The sequence below is a fragment of the Ochotona princeps genome, chromosome 17 (genome assembly GCF_030435755.1).
Source record: "Ochotona princeps isolate mOchPri1 chromosome 17, mOchPri1.hap1, whole genome shotgun sequence".
Classification (NCBI taxonomy): domain Eukaryota; kingdom Metazoa; phylum Chordata; class Mammalia; order Lagomorpha; family Ochotonidae; genus Ochotona; species Ochotona princeps.
Window position 1 is genome coordinate 27,580,624 of NC_080848.1, and position 22,222 is coordinate 27,602,845.

General features: G+C 44.8%; 2 protein-coding genes and 1 pseudogene across 5 annotated transcripts in view; 2 read left to right on the forward strand and 1 right to left on the reverse strand.

Annotated features, from left to right (window-relative positions):
* Positions 1-2,697: 2,697 nt before the first annotated feature.
* SMG8 (SMG8 nonsense mediated mRNA decay factor) lies at positions 2,698-7,239 on the forward strand. Its single transcript, XM_058676095.1, has 4 exons — positions 2,698-4,475; positions 5,019-5,164; positions 5,402-6,274; positions 6,956-7,239. The coding sequence occupies exons 1-4, from the start codon at positions 2,714-2,716 to the stop codon at positions 7,151-7,153; spliced, it is 2,979 nt and encodes a 992-aa protein (XP_058532078.1). The 5' UTR covers positions 2,698-2,713; the 3' UTR covers positions 7,154-7,239.
* A 4,070-nt stretch (positions 7,240-11,309) lies between these two features.
* Positions 11,310-22,222, forward strand: part of GDPD1 (glycerophosphodiester phosphodiesterase domain containing 1) — a 39,637-nt gene continuing 28,724 nt past the window's right edge. For all 4 annotated transcript variants that reach the window (XR_001168338.3, XR_009246930.1, XM_004590971.4 and 1 more), the window contains exons 1-2: positions 11,310-11,606; positions 21,646-21,688. Coding sequence is in view for 2 of the 4 variants with exons in the window: in XM_004590971.4 (XP_004591028.1) it covers positions 11,465-11,606; positions 21,646-21,688 (185 nt within the window). In the remaining 2 variants the exon portion in view is untranslated. The remainder of the gene's footprint in view (positions 11,607-21,645; positions 21,689-22,222) is intronic.
* Positions 17,500-18,275, reverse strand: LOC131482376 (large ribosomal subunit protein uL13m-like; annotated as a pseudogene).

The window sequence follows — 22,222 nt, forward strand, 5'->3', positions numbered from 1 at the left end:
TGTAAGATTTTTGAAGCTCAGACTATGACAAAACTGTGAGTAAAACAGCATTGCAGACAGAAGCCTAACCTGTTATGCAGCAAAGTTAACCCAAAAGAAGCCAATTTGAAAAGGCTACATAGTATTTATTCCATTTGTAGGAAATTTTAGAAAAAAATAAAATTGTATGAAATACAAAACAAAATTGCGAGAGGTTGGGGAATGAGAGAAGGGTGCATAGGCAGAAAACAGAGGATTCTGAGGACACGGAAAGTGTAATAAGACACTATAATGGTAGATACATAACATTAGATACTTGTCCTAGGCTGTATAGGAGACATGAAGTGAGTTCCCTTCTCCTGGTTTTGGCCTGGCTCAATTCTCGTCATTGTGTGCTTTCGGGTAGTGGATGGCTAACTATGTGGGAAATGCAAAATAGAGACTTTGAGCAATGAGGTATCAGTGTAGCATCATCCAGTGTAACAAAGTTCATACTGCAGAAAGCAGGGAGACTGTGCATGGCAAGGAGGCATATGGGGACTGCATACGTTCTGCTTAGTTTTTGCAAACATAAAACTGCCCTTAAAGTCCTTGCCTTGCAACTGCAGGGATCCCATTTGGGCACTGATTTGTGTCCTGGCTGCCCCAGATCCCATCCAGCACCCCGCTTGTGGTCTGGGAAAGCAGTCAAGTATGGCCCAAAGCCTTGGGACCCTGCACTCGCATGGGAGACACAGAAGAAGCTCCTGCCTCCTGGCGTTGGATCAGCTCAGCTCTGGCCACTGTGGTCACCTGGGGAGTGAACCAACAGACTTAAGATGTTTTTGTCCCTCTTCTCTGTAAATCTTTCAAATAAAAGTAAATAAATCTTTTTAAAAATTAAAATAATAGGGCCCGGCGGCATGGCCTAGCGGCTAAAGTCCTCGCCTTGAACGCACCGGGATCCCATATGGGCGCGGGTTCTGGTCCCGGCAGCTCCACTTCCCATCCAGCTCCCTGCTTGTGGCCTGGGAGGGCAGTCGAGGACGGCCCAATGCATTGGGACACTGCACCCGCGGGGGAGACCCGGAGGAAGTTCCAGGTTCCCGGCTTCGGGTCGGCGCGCATCGGCCCATTGCGGCTCACTTGGGGAGTGAATCATCGAATGGAGGATCTTTCTCTCTGTCTCTCCTCCTCTGTGTATATTTGGCTGTAATAAAATGAATAAATCTTTAAAAAAAATAATAAAAATGAAGAATAAAACTATTCAAACATCCCTTCCCCCAGAGTTAATATTTGGGTATACATTCGTCACAGCCTGCTAAGAATGTTTTTAAAAAGCTTGCACTCCATATACTTTGCAAATAGCTACCTTTCTTTCCCATTGATGACATGAATTACATTTCTTTGTGGACAGGGCAAAAGAAGGAAATCTGTTCACATTTCTTTTCAAGATGTTTCTATAAAGGTTTCTGCTCAAACTGGAAGAAATGAAAAATCAGTAGTACTTACCTGCAATTCATATTGCTTGTGCAGCAAAGCTTAAATTGTGTGGCAGAGGGCCCGGCGGCGTGGCCTGGCGGCTAAGGTCCTCACCTTGGAAGCCCCGGGATCCCATATGGGCGCCGGTTCTAATCCCGGCAGCTTCAATTCCCGTCCAGCTCCCTGATTGTGGCCTGGGAGGGCAGTCGAGGACGGCCCAATGCATTGGGACCCTGCACCCACGTGGGAGATCCGTAGGAGGTTCCAGGTTCCAGGCTTCGGATCGGCGCGCATCGGACCGTTGCAGCTCACTTGGGGAGTGAATCTTCGGATGGAGGATATTCCTCTCTGTCTCTCCTCCTCTGTATATAATAAAAATGAATAAATCTTAAAAAAAAAATAAATTATGTGGCAGAGCTTAAAGTGAACATCTTTTCTAATTAGAAGGATACGTGGACATTTTTTGTATTTCCTTGTAGTCACCGGTATGTACGTTGTCTGGTACAGGAGACAGACCAAACCTAAACTTGCACTGTCTGGAGCATACAGAGTCAAGTCTGAGGTCACTTCCGGCCAAGTTTCTTGGGAACTCCCTAACTAGGCCTCTAGATCGAATCTCACCACAGGGAAAATCACAGAATGTGTGGTCCACCCTTGGAGTGCATGTACTGGGGCTGGGCCTCCTCAGCTGCTGATGCCTTGCGGTGGACAGCACGCCCAGATGCACACGGGGACAGTGACAACCAGCTCATTACTCAAACGAAGGGGCAAGAGACACAGAGACCTCTCATTTCTGATTCGCTCCTCAAAAGCCCCCCACGCTAGCACCCAGAAACCCACTCCAGCCTCCAACGTAGATGGCAGGTACCCAGATACTGGAACCATCACCTCAACCTCCCAGGCTGCGCACAGGCAGAAAGCGGGAACCCGGGGCCCCAGAAGGAACTGGAGGCAGGACTCGATAGCAGGGCGTGAGCGGGCTGCCCCTAGTAGCGTTTTAACCACCAGGCCAAATGCCGGCTCGCCCGCCCGCCAACTTTCTTTTTGGTACCCCTGTTCCTACAGCCTCAAATTGAGGAAACAATTAAATCCGCGGTGCTGTAGGACTGAGGAAACACCTTGGTGTAAAACCCTGGAGGGGAAGAGAGGGAAGCGGAACCCAAGTGAGAGGAGAGCAGAAGCTGAAGCAGAGGAGGAGGGATTTCAAGATTGCACAAAAGTCGGTTGGGTTTACTGGGAGGACAGGAAGGACTCGAGAGAAGACTTCCACACCATGGCGGGACCTGTCAGCTTACGAGAGCTCCTTATGGGAGCCTCGGCTTGGAGCGGCGCAGAAAGTTCCGGAGAGTCCGCGCCAGAGGGCGGAGCAAGCGCGGCTGGCGGACCCGAGCCTCCATGGCGAGAGGATGAGATCTGCGTGGTGGGAATCTTCGGAAAGACCGCTCTGCGCCTGAACTCGGAGAAGTTCTCTCTAGTGAACACCGTGTGCGACCGACAGGTCTTTCCTCTGTTTCGCCATCAGGATTCCGGGGACCCCGGCCCTGGGATCCGGACCGAGCGTGGCAGCACTGGGGAGACTGGCGGAGCCGGGGATGCTGGGGCTGCCTCCGGGGACCCCGTTCGGGGAGGCGCGTCTGCCGCGGAGGATAGCCGACCTGATGCGGGTGCGCAGGATTACAGCCTGCTGCAGGCCTATTACAACCAGGAGAGCAAAGTCCTCTATCTCCTTCTCACTTCCATCTGTGACAACTCGCAGCTGCTGCGGGCTTGCCGGGCTCTGCAGAGCGGGGAAGCCGGAGGTGGCCTCTCCTTACCCCACGCGGAGACGCACGAGTTCTGGAAGCACCAGGAGAAGTTGCAATGCCTCAGTCTCCTTTACCTTTTCTCCGTCTGTCACATCCTGCTCCTGGTCCACCCCACCTGCTCGTTCGATATCACCTATGATCGCGTGTTCAGGGCCCTGGATGGACTAAGACAGAAAGTCCTGCCCCTCCTCAAAACAGCCATTAAAGATTGTCCTGTGGGCAAAGACTGGAAGCTGAACTGCCGACCCTGCCCACCCAGACTCCTTTTCCTCTTCCAACTCAATGGCGCCCTCAAGGTGGAACCCCCTCGGAACCAAGACCCAGCTCACCCAGACAAACCCAAAAAGCATTCTCCCAAAAGGAGACTGCAGCATGCCCTGGAGGACCAAATCTACAGAATCTTCCGGAAGAGTCGTGTCTTGACTAATCAGAGTATCAACTGTCTCTTCACGGTGCCTGCCAACCAAGCTTTTGTGTACATAGTCCCTGGCAGCCAGGAGGAAGACCCCGTAGGCATGTTGCTGGACCAACTGAGGAGTCATTGTACTGTTAAGGACCCGGAGTCTCTGCTGGTACCAGCCACCCTCTCGGGGCCCAGGCGATATCAGGTGATGCGGCAGCACAATCGCCAGCCCCTGTCCTTCCACACTGACAGCAGCAGCAGTTCCAGTTCTTCGGGCCAGCTGGTGGACTTCACACTCCGGGAGTTCCTGTGGCAGCATGTGGAGCTAGTCTTGAGCAAGAAAGGCTTTGACGACAGCGTGGGCAGGAATCCTCAGCCTTCCCATTTTGAACTCCCCACGTATCATAAGTGGGTCTCTGCAGCTGCCAAGCTGTATGAAGTGGCTATAGACGGGAAAGAGGAGGACGTGAGTTCACCCACCGGGGAATTAACATCGAAGATTTTAAGCAGTATTAAGGTCTTGGAAGGGTTTTTGGATATTGACACGAAATTCTCAGAAAACCGCTGCCAAAAAGCTTTACCCATGGCTCACAGTGCTTACCAGTCGAATCTGCCTCATAACTACACAATGACTGTTCATAAGAATCAGCTGGCGCAGGCGCTGCGCGTGTACAGCCAGCATGCCAGAGGTCCAGCCTTTCACAAGTACGCCATGCAGTTACACGAGGACTGCTACAAATTTTGGAGCAATGGCCATCAGCTCTGTGAGGAGAGGAGTTTAACAGATCAGCACTGTGTTCATAAATTTCACTCATTGCCTAAATCAGGTAGCAAACATTTTTTTCAGCCTTTTGAAATCAAAAGCTCGAGCTGTGTTTTTATGCTCGTTTCAGGGTAGTTCATGTTGTATTTTTAAAAGAGCCTTGCATTAACTTAGCATCAGCTGTAGGTTTTCTCTTTTCACTGAGAAAAAATAAAATCCCAGCTGTAACTATTTTCTTGTTTTTTTTGTATTGAAAGATTAAACACTGTTGAATCGGTCAAGGTTTAAAAATTGTATATCAATAACTTTATTTTTGGAGAATTTGTTGAACTAAAATAAATACAGTGGTGTGTAAGGTCATCATAATGATGATAGCAGAAGGAAAGATTCACTTAGAAACTTGAAACTTTAGATTAAAAATATATGTTATGTATTCACTCCTTTTGTTATATGTGTTCAGTAAGGGTTTTATGTTGGGGACTGCGTTTCTTATTATCTCTAAAGAACTATTTGGAGTATTTTGGGATTCAGTGTTGTCAGAATGGCCAAGTAAATTTGATTCTGCATTATTTTTGTGAAATGCATTGTAACTGTTGTTTGTTTTCAGGAGAAAAGCCAGAGGCTGATCGAAACCCTCCTGTATTATATCACAATAGCCGGGCTCGATCCACTGGTGCCTGTAACTGTGGCAGGAAGCAGGCGCCTCGAGATGATCCTTTTGATATAAAGGCAGCTAATTATGACTTCTATCAGGTAGAGACCAAATTTTTCTTTCTTCTTTCTTTTCTTGCTAAATATCTGAGTAAAAGCATACATCATTTTCAGAAGCAAAATACCTAAAAGAGTAAATGCAGTTAAAGTGTGAGATATGAAGAAGAGTTGTTTTTACATCCTTAACTGCTCACATGTTGACTGTTGGTCTTATTAGAGTGAAGAATGTGTTATTTTCGATGAAAAGTTTACACACCTTTTTTTTTCTCCTCTTGTTAGCTTCTGGAAGAAAAATGTTGTGGAAAATTGGATCATATCAATTTCCCAGTATTTGAACCAAGTACTCCAGATCCCGCTCCTGCCAAAAATGAATCCTCTCCTGCCCCTCCAGATTCAGATGCTGATAAACTAAAGGAAAAAGAACCTCAAACCCAGGGAGAGAGCACAAGCCTAAGTTTAGCTTTGAGTCTGGGCCAGTCTACAGACAGCTTAGGTACCTATCCAGCTGACCCACAAGCAGGAGGCGACAATCCAGAAGTTCATGGTCAAGGAGAAGTCAAAACAGAGAAAAGACCAAACCTGGTTGATCGACAGGCATCCACAGTTGAGTATCTCCCAGGCATGTTACATTCAAACTGCCCTAAAGGTCTCCTACCCAAATTCTCCAGCTGGTCTTTGCTCAAACTTGGCCCTGCCAAATCTTACAACTTTCATACAGGTTTGGACCAACAGGGCTTCATTCCAGGAACAAACTATCTGATGCCTTGGGACATCGTCATCAGGACTAGAGCTGAGGAAGAAGGAGACTTAGACACAAATTCATGGCCCGCTCCAAATAAAGCTATCCCTGGAAAGAGAAGTGCAGTTGTGATGGGAAGAGGAAGACGGCGTGATGACATAGCCAGGGCCTTTGTGGGCTTTGAGTATGAAGATTCCCGAGGTCGGAGATTCATGTGCTCAGGACCTGACAAAGTCATGAAAGTGATGGGAAGCGGGCCAAAGGAGTCAGCCTTAAAAGCCCTCAACAGCGATATGCCTTTGTATATTCTGTCATCATCCCAGGGCCGAGGGCTTAAACCACATTATGCTCAACTCATGAGGCTTTTTGTAGTGGTTCCTGATGCTCCTTTGCAGATAATACTCATGCCCCAGGTAAGAATAGAATTTTCTCTTGTTTTGAAAAGGTATAGGATAGTACGAAAGCTATTTGTTTCATTGACTAAATCTTAAATTTAATTGCCTTTTAAAATTTAGTGTCATGTTTCTTAAACTGTAGGGAACTAGTGTTGTGGTGCAGCAGGTTAAACCGCCTCTTGGGATGCCTGCATCTTATACTAGAGTGCCGGTTCAAGTCTCAGCTACTTCAGTTGTGATCCAACAGCCTGGTAATGTGCCTGGGAAGACAGCAGATGATGGTCCAAGTACTTGGATCCTTGCTACCCCACTGAGAGAATGAATGGAATTCTGGGCTGTAAATTATTGGCCTGAGCAGAACCCTGCCTATTGCAACTGTTTGGGGATTGAACTAACAGATGGAAGATTCTCTGTTCTCTTTATCTCTTATTCTTTCTTTCAACTAAACAACTAAATCTTTAAAAAGAGAGAGAGAGAGAATATTTTTATCAGCTTTCCTCATTTGTTTCAGAATCTGTGGAAAAGCAAGGTAATGTTTGAGACTACACAATGCAATAGTGGATATGATTAGAAACAGGCGTGTACCCATGTCTGCTTAGTCTTCTGTGCTTTTTTGAACTTACTGCTTGAGCATTTATCTTTCAGGTTTTTATTTTTACTGAGAACTGTAAAAATAATTATATTACCTGTATTTTTCAGGTTCAGCCAGGCCCACCACCATGTCCAGTGTTTTATCCAGAAAAGCAAGAAATCACTCTACCACCTGATGGGCTTTGGGTTTTGAGGTTTCCTTATGCATATGTGACTGAGAGGGGCCCTTGCTTCCCTCCCAAGGAAAACGTACAGTTAATGAGCTACAAGGTGCTCCGTGGGGTTCTTAAAGCAGTAACACAGTAAGAGTTTTCCAGCCAGTATAATCTTAACTTGAGCTGGTTTTTGGTTTTGGTGGGTTGTGGATTATTATTATTATTATTATAAATATTTTTTTTAGTATATATATTCCATGTTTTCCTAAACCCAAAATGTGTTTTGGTTACATGAGTTCAGTATTTGGACAATAATTGTTCTACTATTTCATGGTATCACTGGTATTTATTGTAAATAAAGCAACGACTTCCAAATAAAGATGGATTGTTCTTGAAAAAAGAAAGGAATATATCGTTAATACCTCTTTTTTTCTTGTTTTTGTTTTCACTGTACATAATAAAATGTCTTTTTATTATAACTGAATTTTGTATGATCATGTTGAACCCAAACTGTTTTGGTTAAAATGATGTTCTAGCAGGAATTTTCTTTCACTGCTCTGTGGGATTATCTTCGAAACAGAATGATCCATGAGGTAATCTGGTAATGCAACAAAGGTTGATTGGGCTTAACTGCAAACAAACAAAAAACATTTGGTGTTTTTTTTTTTTTTTTTATTATTTAACTTCATTAATTACATTGTATTATGTGACACAGTTACATAGATACTTGGGTTCTCCCACCCCTCCCCAAACCCTCCCACCATGGTGGATTCCTCCACCTTGTTGCATAACCACAGCTCAAGTTTAGTTGAGATTCCCCCATTGCAAGCATATACCAAACATAGAGTCCAGCATCTTATTGTCCAGTCAAGTTCAACGGCTTCTTAGGTATACCCTCTCTGGTCTGAAGACAGAGAACATTTGGTGTTTTGCTCGCAATTCTGGTACTTTAGATTATTTTGTTCTTACTGTATCATTCCTGAAATGATGAGACACCACATCATTTTTAAAAAAAAAAAAAAGATTTATTTATTTTTATTGCGAAGTCAGACATACAGAGAGGAGGAGAGACAGAGAGGAAGATCATTCGTCCGATGGTTCACTCCCCAAGTTACTGCATCGGCCAAAGCTGAGCCGATCAGAAGCCAGGAGCCAGGAACCTCCTCCAGGTCTTTCACATGGGCACAGGGTCCCAAGGCTTTGGGCTGTCCTCAACTGCTTTCCCAATCCACAGGCAGGGAGCTGGATGGGAAGCAAGGCCATCAGGATTAGAACCGGCGCCTGTATGGGATCCTGGTGCATTCAAGGCAAGGACTTTAGCTGCTAGGCTATCATTCAAGGCCCAAGGACTTTTAAAGTCAACTGACAGGGCCCAGCGTGGTGGCCTAGTGGCTGAAGTCCTCGCCTTGAACTCGCCAGGATTCCATACGGGCAATGGTTCTAGTCCCAGCGGCTCCACTTCCCATCCAGCTCCCTGCTTGTGGCCTGGGAAAGTAGTTGAGTTGACTGCCCAAAGCCTTGGGGCCCTGCACCCGCGTGGGAGACCTGGAAGAAGCTCCTGGCTCCTGACTTGGCACAGCACCGGCCGTTGCGCTCATTTGGGAAATGAATCATCGGAGGGAGGATCCTCCTCTCTGTATCTCCTCCTCTGTTTATATCTGACTTTGTAATAAAAACAATAAATAAATCTTAAAAAAAAAGTAAACTGATGAAAGACAGGTTGACACCAGGAAAAAATATTTAATTATATAGGCACAGAGAAATGCGACTCAAATTAAAAGATAATAATTTGAAAGATTAAAGAAGTAACTATTTCTCATTAAAAAAAAATGCGACTCAAGAGAGTGGTTAGGATGTGAGATGTATATATCATCTTAACACGTGATGGGAGAGATGCTTCTAGGCAAAATAGAAAAAGGACTTATATGTAATAGGTCCAAAATAGGAGAAGACATGGGAGATATGATTTTTCTTTCAGGGGGGAGGTGAGGTGTAAATATTTATTTTATATGAAAGTCAGGGTTGCAGGGTGAAAAAGTGAGATAGACATCTTCCGTCCACTAGTTAGCTCTCTGAATGGTTGCAATGGCCAGAGCTGGGCCAAACTGAAGTCAGGAGCCTGGAACTGCATCCAGATGTTCCACATGGGAGCAGGGGCCTGAGCACTTGGGCCCTCATTTTCCACTGCTTTCATCAGGAGTATTTAGCATAAAGCTGACTAGGAAGTGCAGCAACTGGGAGTTGAACTCATGCTCCTATGGGATGCTGACTTCACAGTGTGCTTAATTCATTGTGCCACAATTCACACCCTGAAATGATAGTTTTGTAACAATGTCTTTTCATTTCTGAGAAGATTTGAATTGCAATTTACAACACTTGAGTTCTTTGGGAGCTTCTGGTTCTAGCCGTATAAGAGATTTCAGGAACCCAAACGCCATAAGCTCAAAATAGTTTTTATGCTACAATGATTTATTGTGGGCCCTCCAATTGCAAACAGGTGATATTTTGGAATATGGGAATAGAATCACATGCATCAGCAGGTCTGTAGATATAATTTGACTGTCCTAAGCAGATGCTGTCTTAATTTGTAGCAGAGCAGAATATTTTAAAATGAGTTTCAATAAAATATTTCATTTTTTCCCTAACAAACCCTTGTGTCTTTTTCTTTCTGTCTTTTTTCCTTTCTCCCTCTCTCTCTTTCTTTCTTTCTTTTAGAATTATTTTTATCGCAAAGTTGGCTATACACAGAGAAGGAGAGACAGAAAGGAAGATCTTCCATCCGATGATTCATTCCATAAGTGACCGCAACAGCCAGAGCTGAGCTGAACCAAAGCTAGGAGCCAGGAGCTTCTTCCCGGTCGTCCATACGCGCGCAGGGTCCCAAGGCTTTGGGCTGTCCTCAACTACTTTCCCAGGCCACAAGCAGGGAGCTTGATGGGAAGTGGGGGTGCTGGGATTAGAATCAGTGCCCATATGGGATCCAAGGCATGTTCAGGGCAAGGACATTAGCTACTAGGCCATGGTGCCAGGCCTAAGGGCTTCCTTTCAATAGATCCCAGCAAGGGATCTGCTCTGCTATGTACAAAATATTTTAGTTTTTTAAAAAATTTTATTGTAAAGTCAATTATACAGAGAGAAAGAAAGAGAAAGATCTTCCATCTGCTGATTCATTCCCCCACGTGGCTGCAATGGCTGGTTCTGTGCTATGTGGCTCCCATCTAAGTCACTTGCTTCACGCCCCACGTAGAGCGCCAGGAAAATATGTTACCAGAAATGCCCGGTGGGTTCTTTCCTCAGCTTAGTACAGAAATAAAAAGCCGGGAATCTATTGCAGACAGAAAAGTTTATTTACGAAGGGACCAGGTGAGCAGGGAAGGAAGAGGAAAGGGGAAAGCACCTCCAGAAAGCCGGGAGATGGGGTGTCTCTTGAAAGAGGAGAGAGAGACACCAAATAAATCAATTTTTTTAAAAAAATAAAAAGCTAAAACATTAAATAAGAAAAAGTGGAAGAAGAAAGCTGGAATATTTGGGAACGAAGATCATGAATAGGCTGTCAGAGTTGGGAGTTATCATTGTCAAAACTTCCTCATTGTAAAATGAGGAAGAAGGAAGATGAGAAGGGAGTGATTTACTCAAGGTCAGAATGAAAAATCAAGTCACAAAATTTTAAATTGTCATTCCGCTTTCTGCATCTGGAAAACACAGACATTTCCTTCTTGCCAAAATGCATCCCTTGGGGTTTGCTTTCTTTGCACTGAAATGTGACTCTTGGAGTTTTAGTAGTCTGGAATGTGTGGGATGAAAATGAAACAGCAGAGTTCTGGAATTCAGTTTTTACAGCCTTTCTAGGACAGCTAAATGTGAACTTAACAGCCTGCCAAAGTTTCCTTGGATTTATAAATTGATTAAGTATTTCAGTGCTAACGGTTCATCAGGCATGGGCATTGCACGTCCTTAGTAAAAGGCGGAGCAGAGGAGCCAGTCTTAAGTCACTTGTCTGAAAGAACTATGATACAGGTGGCCGCAGAGAAAATTCCTAGACAAATGAAGGGCTCTATTTGTTCAAGCAAGCTTCCAACGGGAACAATTTCTTGGATTTCACAGAGAGGTGCGGAATCCTTCCTTTTGACAGGAGTCTTGTGGCTTCCCTCTTGGAGAGATGGCGAAGACACTCCCACGGGTGCACCTCTTCGCCTCAGTGTGGCGCTTCTGGACCGCAGGGCTGGGTGACCAGCGCCTACTACAGGACCTGGGCGGACGCCTGTCCGAGCGCCGCCGTGCGCCTGCGCGTCCCCCTTTGTTGCTTGGCGCTGGGGTCGGGCTGCGCCTGCGTAGTGGGGAGGCCCCACAAGTGCGCTGCAGCGCTCGCAGCGGCGGGGGGCGATCCGAGCTCGAGCCGCAGCCGCTGCCGTTGCCGAGTTCAGAGGGACCGGAGCCGGGAGACTTCGCCCTGGGTGCCGAGATGTCGTCCACTGCCGCTTTGTATCTTCTGTCTACTCTCGGAGGCTACTTGGTGACCTCATTCTTGTTGCTTAAATACCCGACCTTGCTGCACCAGAGGAAGAAGCAGCGATTCCTCAGTAAACACATCTCTCACCGTGGAGGTGAGAGGGGTCCCCAGAACCCGGGGGCGAAGGGGAACGGGAAGGCTGTTTCTGCCAAGGAGGACTTAAGGGTCCTTTGGAGCTTCCACAGCACGCAGCCGGATGGAAATAGACGCGAGGGTTTGAGGGAGAGTGTGGTAGGAATGGAAGGCGTCCTCGTAGGGAAGGCTGTGGGAAGATGAGATCTCCTGAGGCGGGGGGGGGGGGGGGGTCAGAAAAACGAGTTCGAGCCATGGTGGGGCTTCTCTGCAGAGGGAACGACCTGGGTGAGACTGAAGGGTGGGTACAGGCAAGGAAGGTCGCAGGGTCCCTTTTGGGCAGCAAAGCATGAGGGGAAACTCGGGGCAGAACCGAGGGCAGGGGTGGTGGAGGAGGGGGGGTGCCTGGCACAGCCGGCCGGGAGCGGAGCCGGTGGCCGAGCCTGCTGGACCCGGGGAGAGGGGCCCAGCTGAGCTCTTGCACGGCCCTGGAGCTGCAACCCGGGTGCCTGCAGTGCCTGGGGCCGGCCCACCACCACGCTCCCAGCACGGGTGATGGAGAAGGGGAGAGCCTCCAAACCAGAGACGTTTCCCAAGGTCACAGGGAGAGCTTCGGCTAAACTGGAGCAGGACCTGAAGACCAAGACCCAGCAAGTCCTGGGTCTTGGTGCCCAGGGCTTCAACCCTCGCACCTGGTTTTGTTTGTTGGTTTGAACACCATCCTACATTCTACACCATGTGGGTTTGGTTTATGACAAGATGGTATCCTTTAAAGAAAGCAAAGATAGGGCTTCCCCCCACCACCCCGAAAAGTATCATGCTAACATAAGCCAAGGTAATTACCCCCACTTTAATTCCCAGATAACGGGCCAAAGTCTTTGCCTCCTCATTATTGTGTAATAATGTGACTTCACTTCAAGCATAATGTCTAAAGTATTATGAGACAGAATTATTTCATAAATTTCATCTGTTCTTCAGGGATGAATGTAAAACAGGTAAAACTGCTTGGGTTTACAGTGTATTGCTTGACATGGGAAACGTTAGGTATTTACAGTAAACTCGATTTAGTGCCATTAAATGGTCAGAAATAAAGTTTTAGCCGTCACAGAAGCTCATTATGGTTATTCTACATAATCTTGATAATTTTATCATATGGTTCTGCTAAGTGGCTTGTGTAGTTGCCCTGCTCCTCCCCTCACGAAACGCTTCACTTTTAGAGTTGTTTGCTACTTGCCGTGTTGTTGTGTAGTTGATTCATGACTGTAGGATGACATAATCACCAGCACTGCACCTTCAACCATTGGAACAAGGGACCAACTTTCAGTAGTCTAGTTGTTGCCATGGGAGCAATTTCTGGTTCTGGGGAGAAGCAGTACGCCCTGCAGTTGTGTTTACTGATTCACCAAAAGAAAAGAGTGCTGCCTAAAAACCATAAATCTAAACCAGGTTTCTGTTTGAAAAGAAATATAGGTCTTTGAAATGCAGTGATATCGAATGGGTGAAAAAAGCACTCCGTGTGTGATAGCACGTTAGGGGTAGCGTCAAAGCCAAGCCAAGATGGATCTTGAATTCTTGTTTACTGTTGTAAATACTCTAAACATATTTTCTTCCTAGGTGTAAAGTCATTTCAATATTGTTCCTTAGGCTAAAACTCTGATTCATTATTCCAGTATTTGTGTGTTCAGAGATGTAACTGAACCTTCTGTGGGAAGCTGGGTAATCATCTACTGATTCTTTTATCTATTTCATCTATTTATCCATATCATGGGCCTACTGGAACTATTATTCCCGTATGTTAGTGTCTAAAATGTTTTTTGGAGTGTATGTACCAAGGAATGTAGTTGAAACCATACTGAAGGGGTATATGTTTATCAAGAAACACTTTGCAACTCAAGATACTGCATTTCTGGAAAATCAGTGACATAGGCACCAGAAAGGAGATATTCTGTTGATTGCTTTTTTTAAAAAAGATTTATTTGCATTTTTATTGGAAAGTCAGATATGCACAGAGGAGGAGAGACAGAGGAAGATCTTCTATCCGATGATCTACTCCGCAAGTGGCTATAACGGCTAGAGCTGCGCCAATCTGAAGCCAGAAGCCAGGAGCTTCCTCCAGGTTTCCCATATGGATGCAGGATCCCAAGGCCTTGGGCCATCCTCGACTGCTTTCCCAGGCCAGGCCCGCATTGATTGCTTTTTTTTTTTTTTTAAAGATTTATTTATTTTATTATAAAGTCAGATATACAGAGAGGAGGAGAGACAGAGAGGAAGATCTTCCATCCGATGATTCACTCCCCAAGTGAGCCGCAACGGGTCGATGCGCGCTGATCCGAAGCCGGGAACCAGGAACCTCTTCCGGGTTTCCCACGCGGGTGCAGGGTCCCAAGGCTTTGGGCCATCCTCGACTGCTTTCCCAGGCCACAAGCAGGGATCTGGATGGGAATTGGAGCTGCCAGGATTAGAACCGGTGCCCATATGGGATCCCGGGGCTTTCAAGGCAAGGACTTTTAGCCGCCAGGCCATGCCGCCGGGCCCCATTGATTGCTTTTTAAATTTTGTCTTGGACACTGATTACAGTTGCTGGGCTCCATGAAATTGCTAACATTTGGGCTTCTTGGTTGCACTAACTGAAAATGTTTGAATTTTCTTGTATTTCAGATGTGTGGCCATTCCAATGTTGAGACTTTGATTATTCTATATACTAATGTATGTGCACCTAAATTGGTATAAGTTGAAACTCTAAATGTATATACTATTATGCCTAATACAAGAGCATTATGATAAAGATTTAAATCACCTTATCAGATTTCAGATCTATTTATAGTTAACTTTGGAAATAAGCTGTACTTATCTATAAAATGGGAACCATTTACCCTGCTTTTTTAAAATGTAGTGTGTGCATGTATAGATATATATATTTTTTGAGTTTACATTGTTTTGCATTTTAGTCAGTGCCTTGCTTAATTTCTTTGATTGATACCCTGATCAGGCAAATGACAACTGTGGAACTGTTTAGAAATGTGAATGCATGAGGTTAGCACCATGGCTTAGTAGGGTAAGCCTCTGCCTGTGGTGCTGGTATCCCATATAGGCAATGGTTCAAGTCCCAGCTGCTCTACTTCTGACCCAGTTCCCTGCTGCTTATGGCCTGGGAAAGCAATGGAGGATGATTCAAGTTTTTTGGTTTCTGTACCCATGTGGGAAACCTGGAGAAAGCTCCAGGCTCCTGGCTTTGAATCAGCTCAGCTGATTTGAATCAGTGTTGCAGCCCTATGGGGTGTAAACCAGTGGATAGAAGATCCCTGGAATTGTGTTTTACCACAAACTGTTAAATTGATTAAGAGGAAATAAGATCATCTATGTTTTCAAAGTTGTTTGTCTTTTACTAAGATTGATTTCTTTTTCTTTTTTTTAAAAGACTCATTATTATTTTAACAGCAGATTTGTAGAGAGGAGAGACCCAGATCTTCCATCACATCATCTGGTTTACTCCCTCAATGGCCACAATGGCTGGAGCTGGGCAAGGCTGAAGCCAGGAGCTTGGAGCCTCCTCGGGCTCTCTCCTATGGGTGCAGGGCATACCCAGGTACATCAGCAGGGAGTTGGATAGGAAGTGGAGCAGCTGGCACTAAGAAAAAAAAGCATTGCCCCTATGGAATCTGGCATCTCAGGCAGAAGCTTAATCTAATACGTACCAGTCCTTTCAAAAATTTTTTGCCTTGTTAGTAGAAAATATTCTGTTTGAAAATTTCGATGCAGTAGACCTTGTTGTTGTGTTTCTAAAACATACATTACACACACACACACACACACACACACACACACACACACCCTTAGGCATTTCTAAGATTTATTTGATTTATTTGAAAGATAAAAATGAAGGAGGCAGAAGAGCTCTTTTTTTTTAAAGTAATTTATTTTTATTGGAAAGGCAAATTTACAGAGAGAAGGAGATACAAAGAGAATGATCTTTTTTCCACTGGTTCACTCCCCAGATGACCACAACTTGCTGGAGCTAAGTGGATTCGAAGTCTGGAGCCGGTGTGCCCAGCACGATAGCCTAGCAGATAAAAGTCCTCGCCTTGCGTGCGCCTGGGATCCTATGTGAGCACCAGTTCTAATCCCAGCAGCCCCACTTCCCATCCAGCTCCCTGCTTGTGGCCTGGGAAAGCAGTCAACGATGGCCCAAAGCCTTGGGATCCTGCACCCGTGTGGGAGACTTGGAGGAAGCTCCTGGCTCCTGGCTTCAGATTGGCACAGCACCAGCCATTGCGGTCACTTGGGGAGTAGATCATCGGATGGAATATCTTCTTTCTGTCTCTCCTCCTCTGTGTATATCTGACTTTGTAATAAAAATAATTTTTTTTTTTTTAAGAAAACAGCAGCTGGGACAGGACTTGAACTAGCACTGCAGTATGGAATAATGGCATTGCGTGGCACAGCTTAACTTGCTGTATCACAATGCTGGCCCATGTATGATATTTTAATAGAATCTGGTAACATACATACTTGTCTTACTGGACTATAAATTCCTCAAGGGTGAGGATCATATGTATTAATTCTGTGTCTCTAGCTTGTACATACAGATCTTGACACATAATAAAATCTAATAGCTGCTTGCTAATTACCTGTTGCATGCTAAATGTTTTCCGTGTATTTATCAAATTTACTTGACTGAAGAAGAGTTCTTAATTTTTAAAAAAGATTTATTTATTTAATTGAAAAGTCAGATATACAGAGAGGAGGAGAGACAGAGAGGAAGATCTTCTGTCCCAACGATTCACTCCCAGGCGGCCAGTGCTGCACCAATCTGAAGGCAGGAGCCAGGAGCTTCTTCTGGGTCTCCCAGGCGGGTACAAGGTCCCAAGGCTTTGGGCAGTCAACTCAACTGCTTTCCCAGACCACAAGCAGGGAGCTGGATGAGAAGTGGAGCTGCCAGGATTAGAACCAGCGCCCATATGGGATCCTGGCACGTTCAAGGCGAGGACTTTATCTACTAGGCCACTGCGCCGGACCCGAAATGCATCCTAAACTTTAGTGTTACTTCTCTTACTATGAAGAAGAATTTTTCAAGTTTTTTTTTCTGTATTTTAATTTAATCAATTTTGTATTAGTAGTTAAATCTTTTTTTAAAAAGTTTATTTATTTGAAAGGTAGAGGGATAGATAACAATGGCCTTTCGTCTCCTGGCTCATTGCCGAAATCGTGATTGACAGCCAGAGTTGGGAATTCCATCCTGATCCACAACATGGTGACAGTGTCCTAAGTACTTGGTCCATCTTTTCTCCCTTCCCAGGTGCCTCATTCTCAAGAAACTGGAGCAGATGCAGAGCAGCCCAGTAATCAAGCAGGCACTCCTTTATAGGATGCCTGTGTCATAAGCAGTGACTAACCCCACTGCACCAAACCTTGTCCTCTTGAAATCTTTTAAGTTTTAAAATATTTTACAGCGGGCTTAGCATGGTAACCTACTGGCTAAAGTCCTTGCCTTCCAAGTGCCGGGATCCCATATAGGTGACGGTTCTAATCCCGGCAGCTCCACTTCCCATCCAGCTCCCTGCTTGTGGCCTGGGAAAGCAGTCGAGGACGGCCCAAAGCCTTGGGACCCTGCACCCACGTGGGAGACCCGGATGAGGCTCCTTGGTCCTGGCTTTGGATCAGCTCAGCTCCGGCCATTGTGGCTACCTGGGGAGTGAATCTTTGGACGGAAGATCTTCCTCTCTGTCTCTCCTTCTCTCTGTATATCTGACTTTGCAATCAAAATAAATAAATCTTTAAAAAACACACAAGAAAAAAAGCAAAAATATTTTACAGCTTTTAGTTAGCATGTATAATGCTAGTTGACTCTTCACCTGATATATAATATTACTTTTTTTAGATTTATCTTTTTATTGGAAAAGCATATGATATTTTTTTATCAAGTAAGAAAACTTTTAATCACCATTTAAACCATTCAGACAAGATTATGCAATAATATGATTCTATCAAGTTGTGTATTTTATTGCAATTTCCTCTTGAAGGAATATCCCTCCCTGACCTTTCCTTAAAAGTGTTTAGCATATACAGTCAATGCAGACCCAGAGAAACTGCTTCGCTCTGTCCCACAGTTAGAGGAACTTGTCAGAAGGAAGTTTCAGTCGTCTCAATGCTACTTTATGCGATAATCTTCAGGTGGAGACCATACTCTTGGGAAAGCCTCTATTTCTTCTTGTGTGTATTCATCAAGACGTTTAGGTACTTTGCATGGCCGAGGAACTTCTTCCACTAAATTTTTAAGAATATCTTCTGGAATATTATCATCTGGAAAAAGGTGTAGTCGTTGCATCATTGTTCTTCTGTGAAGGTTTTTGGGCAGCATGCCATAAACAGCCAATTTTACAATTGCCCCTGGATCCCACTGGTGATGCTCAGCAGCTGTTACTTGTCTAAATCTGCCTGGGTAGCCAATATGTGAGGAGTATACTTTCTGTTCCCATTTGTTTCCAGAAAATGCAATGTGCCTTGTGTTCATCATGACAACATGATCGCCACAGCCACTCAGTTGATGGTGTATAGGCTTGTGGAGGAGTCCTTGGAGTTTCTTCGATGCTAGGGCGGCAAGTTTTCCGGGAGGCTGCATTTTCCTATCTCAGAGATACCACATTCGGGCAAAAGTGGCCGATTGCTGGGACGCCTTAGAGAAACTCGACATGCTCCCCAGGCGGCCCTCTCACCCGGCCCGTGGCCCGGTCGCACAGCTTTACAGGCCCAGTGTATGCTGTTTTTCTCATTCAGTATATTCACATCAAAATCTACCATCATTGGGCCCGGCGGCGTGGCCTAGCGGCTAAAGTCCTTGCCTTGAAAGCCCCGGGATCCCATATGGGCGCCGGTTCTAATCCCGGCAGCTCCACTTCCCATCCAGCTCCCTGCTTGTGGGCAGTTGAGGACGGCCCAATGCATTGGGACACTGCACCCGCGTGGGAGACCTGGAAGACGTTCCTGGTTCCCGGCATGGGATCGGCGTGCATCGGCCCGTTGTGGCTCACTTGGGGAGTGAAACATCGGATGGAAGATCTTCCTCTCTGTCTCTCCTCCTCTGTGTATATCTGGCTGTAATAAAATGAATAAATCTTTAAAAAAAAATCTACCATTTTTTTTTCATTGTGATATTAATTACTCCAGTGAATGGACATTGACTGAGTTCCTAATCTTCAGTAGTTATATGATAACAGGAATGATGGTAATTGCAGGGTTCTTTATTTCCACTGAATGTTCACTATAGTATTTCATTGAACCTAAGACAGTGGATTATAAGATGCACAGTTTTTCTGTACTAGGTTTTTTATTTGTTTTGTTTTTTGAGATTTATTTATTTTCATTGGAAAGGCAGATTTACTGAGAGAAGGAGGGACAGAAAAAAAGATCTTCCATCCTTTGGTTCACTACCCAAGTGGCCTCAATGGCCAGAGCTAAGCCAATCTGAGTCCAGGAGCTAGGAACTTCTTCCTGGTCTTTCAGATGGATGCCGGGTTCCAAGGCTTTGGGCCACCTTCCATTGCTTTCCTAGGCCACAAGCAGGGAGCTAGATGGCAGATGTTGTAGCTGGGACACTATCTGGTGCCCATATGGGATCCTGAAGCTTGGAGGTGGGGGGTTAGCCAATTGAGCTATTACAGCAGGCCCAATTTTTAGCTACTGTTAAAAGAAATGACTGAGAGTTAAGTTATTACATGTTACTCATTGTAAAATATGTCCTAACTTTAGAGATGTTAAAAAGTGAAAATCTGTCAGTTTTTAGAGCTTATGATGTACGGCACTTTGTATGTTAACTCATTTAATTATGCCAATTCTGTATGATGGGTAATATCTTTATCCGCATTCTCACACTTAAGGAAGCTCAACTGTAGAGGTTGGGAAACATAAGGTCACTCATGTGTATTTTTAGATTTTTACTTATGTATTTGAGAGGCAAATAGGTAGAGACAGAGAGCTCCTCTCCTCCAGTTTTCTCTCCTAAAATGTCTTTGAATGCCAAAGGACTGAAGGTGAGAGTCAAGAACTCAGTCCAGGTCTCCCATGGATGGCAGGAACCCATTTAGTTGAGTCATCGTGCTGCTTTCCCAGGTCTGCTTTAGCAGGAAGCTGTCAAGGACCAAAGCTGGGTGTTGAACCTGGGCTTTCTGATATGGATTGTAGGAATCTTAGCCAGGGGCCTAACCACTAGAACAAATTGTCTGACCTGCAAGTATTGTCCCTATTTGAATAGACCAACCATCATAATTCCAGTTTCACTCTCAAAAACTGCACCATAGTGCCTTTTATCAAGGTAATTAAACAGGGGCTGATGTTAGGGTACAGCATGTTAAGCCACAGCCTGGAATACCAGCATCCCACATGAGCGTTGGTTCAAGTCTTGGCTGTTCCACTTCTCATGTAGTTCCCTGCTAATGTACCTGAGAAAATGGAGAATGGTGACCTGAGTACATATGCCCGTACCACCCATGTGAGAGATCCAGATGAAGTTCCAGGCTGTTAGCCTGGTCCAGCCCTGGCCGTTACAGACATTTAGGAAGTGAATCAGCAAGTGCAAGATTTCTTTTCTCTCTGCCTCTCCTTTTCTCTGTAATTCTGACTTCTTTCTTTGTTTTTCTTTCTTTTTTATTTTAAAGATTTATTTATTTTATTACGTAGTCAGATATACAGAGAGGAGGAGAGACAGGAAGATCTTCTGTCCGATGATTCACTCCCCAAATGAGCTGCAACGGCCGGTACGCACCGATCCGAGGTCAGGAACCTGGAACCTCTTCCGGGTCTCCCACACGGGTGCAGGGTCCCAATGCATTGGGCCGTCCTCGACTGCTTTCCCAGGCCACAAGCAGGGAGCTGGATGGGAAGTGGAGCTGCCAGGATTAGAACCAACGCCCATATGGGATCCCGGTGCGTTCAAGGCGAGGACTTTAGCCGCTAGGCCACGCCGCCGGGCCATTTCTTTTTTGTTTTTAAGATTTTTTAAAAATTTTCATCGGAAAGGCAGATTTACAGAGTGGACACAAAAAGATCACCCACCCACTGGCTCACTCTCCAAATGGCTGCAACAGCTGTAGCTGAGCTGATCTGAAGTCAGGAGCTTCTTCTGGGTCGGTCTCCCAGGCGGATGCAGGGTCCCAAGACTTTGGACCACGCTTCTGTACTTTCCCATGCCACAAGCAGGGAGCTGGATGTGGAGTGTTGCAGCTGGCACATGAACCAACTCTTATATGGGCTGTCTGTGCTTGGAGATGGAGGATTAGTTAGCCTGTGAGCCAACATGCCAGCCTCTAACTTTCAAATAAATATTTTTAAAAGTAATTAAAACTATCACTTTTATGCAATTCATGGGAATGGGACAAAATAACATACACTATAGTATAATAAATACTTTGGTAGATATATGCACAAGAAACTACAGGAAGACAGAAGAGAGAATAACTAAGTCTGAAGAGATGTGTGTGTACCAAGTTTTCTGTCTTTCCTTTGGCAAACAAGCAGATATTATAGCCTAAAAATCAGGTTTAGTTTCTAACCTTCTTGTGTTGCTGTAACTGTTTACTATTATATTTTTGAAAGCACTTTTATTTTGTGTCTACATGATAAGTAAACATTAGGACTCATTAAATGTATGTTGTTAGATTTTGAAAAAATAAATTGCTCATGGGCTGGCATTGTGGCATAGTGGTAATGGTGCTGCCTGTGATGCTGGCATCCAATATTGATTCTGGTTTGTGTCCCTGCTGCTTCACTTCCATTCCTTGCTCCTTGCTAATGGCCTGGGAAAATAAGCATATGATGGCCCAAATGTTTGGGCCTTTGGTACCTGCATGGGAGACCTAGATGCAGCTCCTGGCTCCTGGTTTTAGCCTGGCCCAGCACTAGCTATTGTGGCTATCTGGAGAGTAAGCCAGTGAATGGAAAGTCTGTCTCTGATCTCCCTGCTTCTATATCTCTGCTTTTCAGATAAACAGATCATATCTATATATCTGTATATTTATATACTGTTCAAAATGCTAAGTAAGTGAAGTTTGGTTTTTATATTTTCACAGGTGCTGGAGAAAATTTGGAAAACACAATGGCAGCCTTTCATCAGTAAGTGTGTGAAACTATTTTTAAAAACAGCTTAAAGTGAGGTTGAGTCAACAAGTGCAGAGTATACATACAACATTCAATTGTGACAGTGAGTCCTATTTTATTAAAGTCGCTTTTAGAGAAAAAAAAATCACTCTTAAAATTGAATCAGTCTGAAGTGTTAAAAAGACTGTTCGGCTTCTGTAGAACTGAAAAACCAGTTTGAAGCTTTGGGTAGTCAGAAGATACCATAGTCCCAAAGCTGGAGAAAAAAAAGACATTTGCAACAAAGAACATACTGTGTATCATGCTAATTAGTCTTGGAGAAAAAGAGAAAAGGAAACAGCTGTTATATCTTCTGCTGTTTATGAATAGGATTATGTGTCCTTATACCCAGCAGTTTTTGTACAGACCTGAACCTGCTGTCTGATTTTCCTTCTTGGGGACCTTATGGCTGTTAATCTTACTTTCTTTAAATACAACAGATTTTAAAAGATTCTACTTCTACTTGATCTGTATTTCATGTAGATGTCTTTTCGAGAAGCGGCAGGAGAG

Bases quoted from the DNA above. Each gene is read 5' to 3' on its own strand.
- SMG8 (XM_058676095.1), top strand. From the start codon at position 2,714: ATGGCGGGACCTGTCAGCTTACGAGAGCTCCTTATGGGAGCCTCGGCT. The intron at 5,165-5,401 runs GTAGAGACCAAA...TCCTCTTGTTAG, and splicing joins CTAATTATGACTTCTATCAG to CTTCTGGAAGAAAAATGTTG. The intron at 6,275-6,955 runs GTAAGAATAGAA...TGTATTTTTCAG, and splicing joins AGATAATACTCATGCCCCAG to GTTCAGCCAGGCCCACCACC.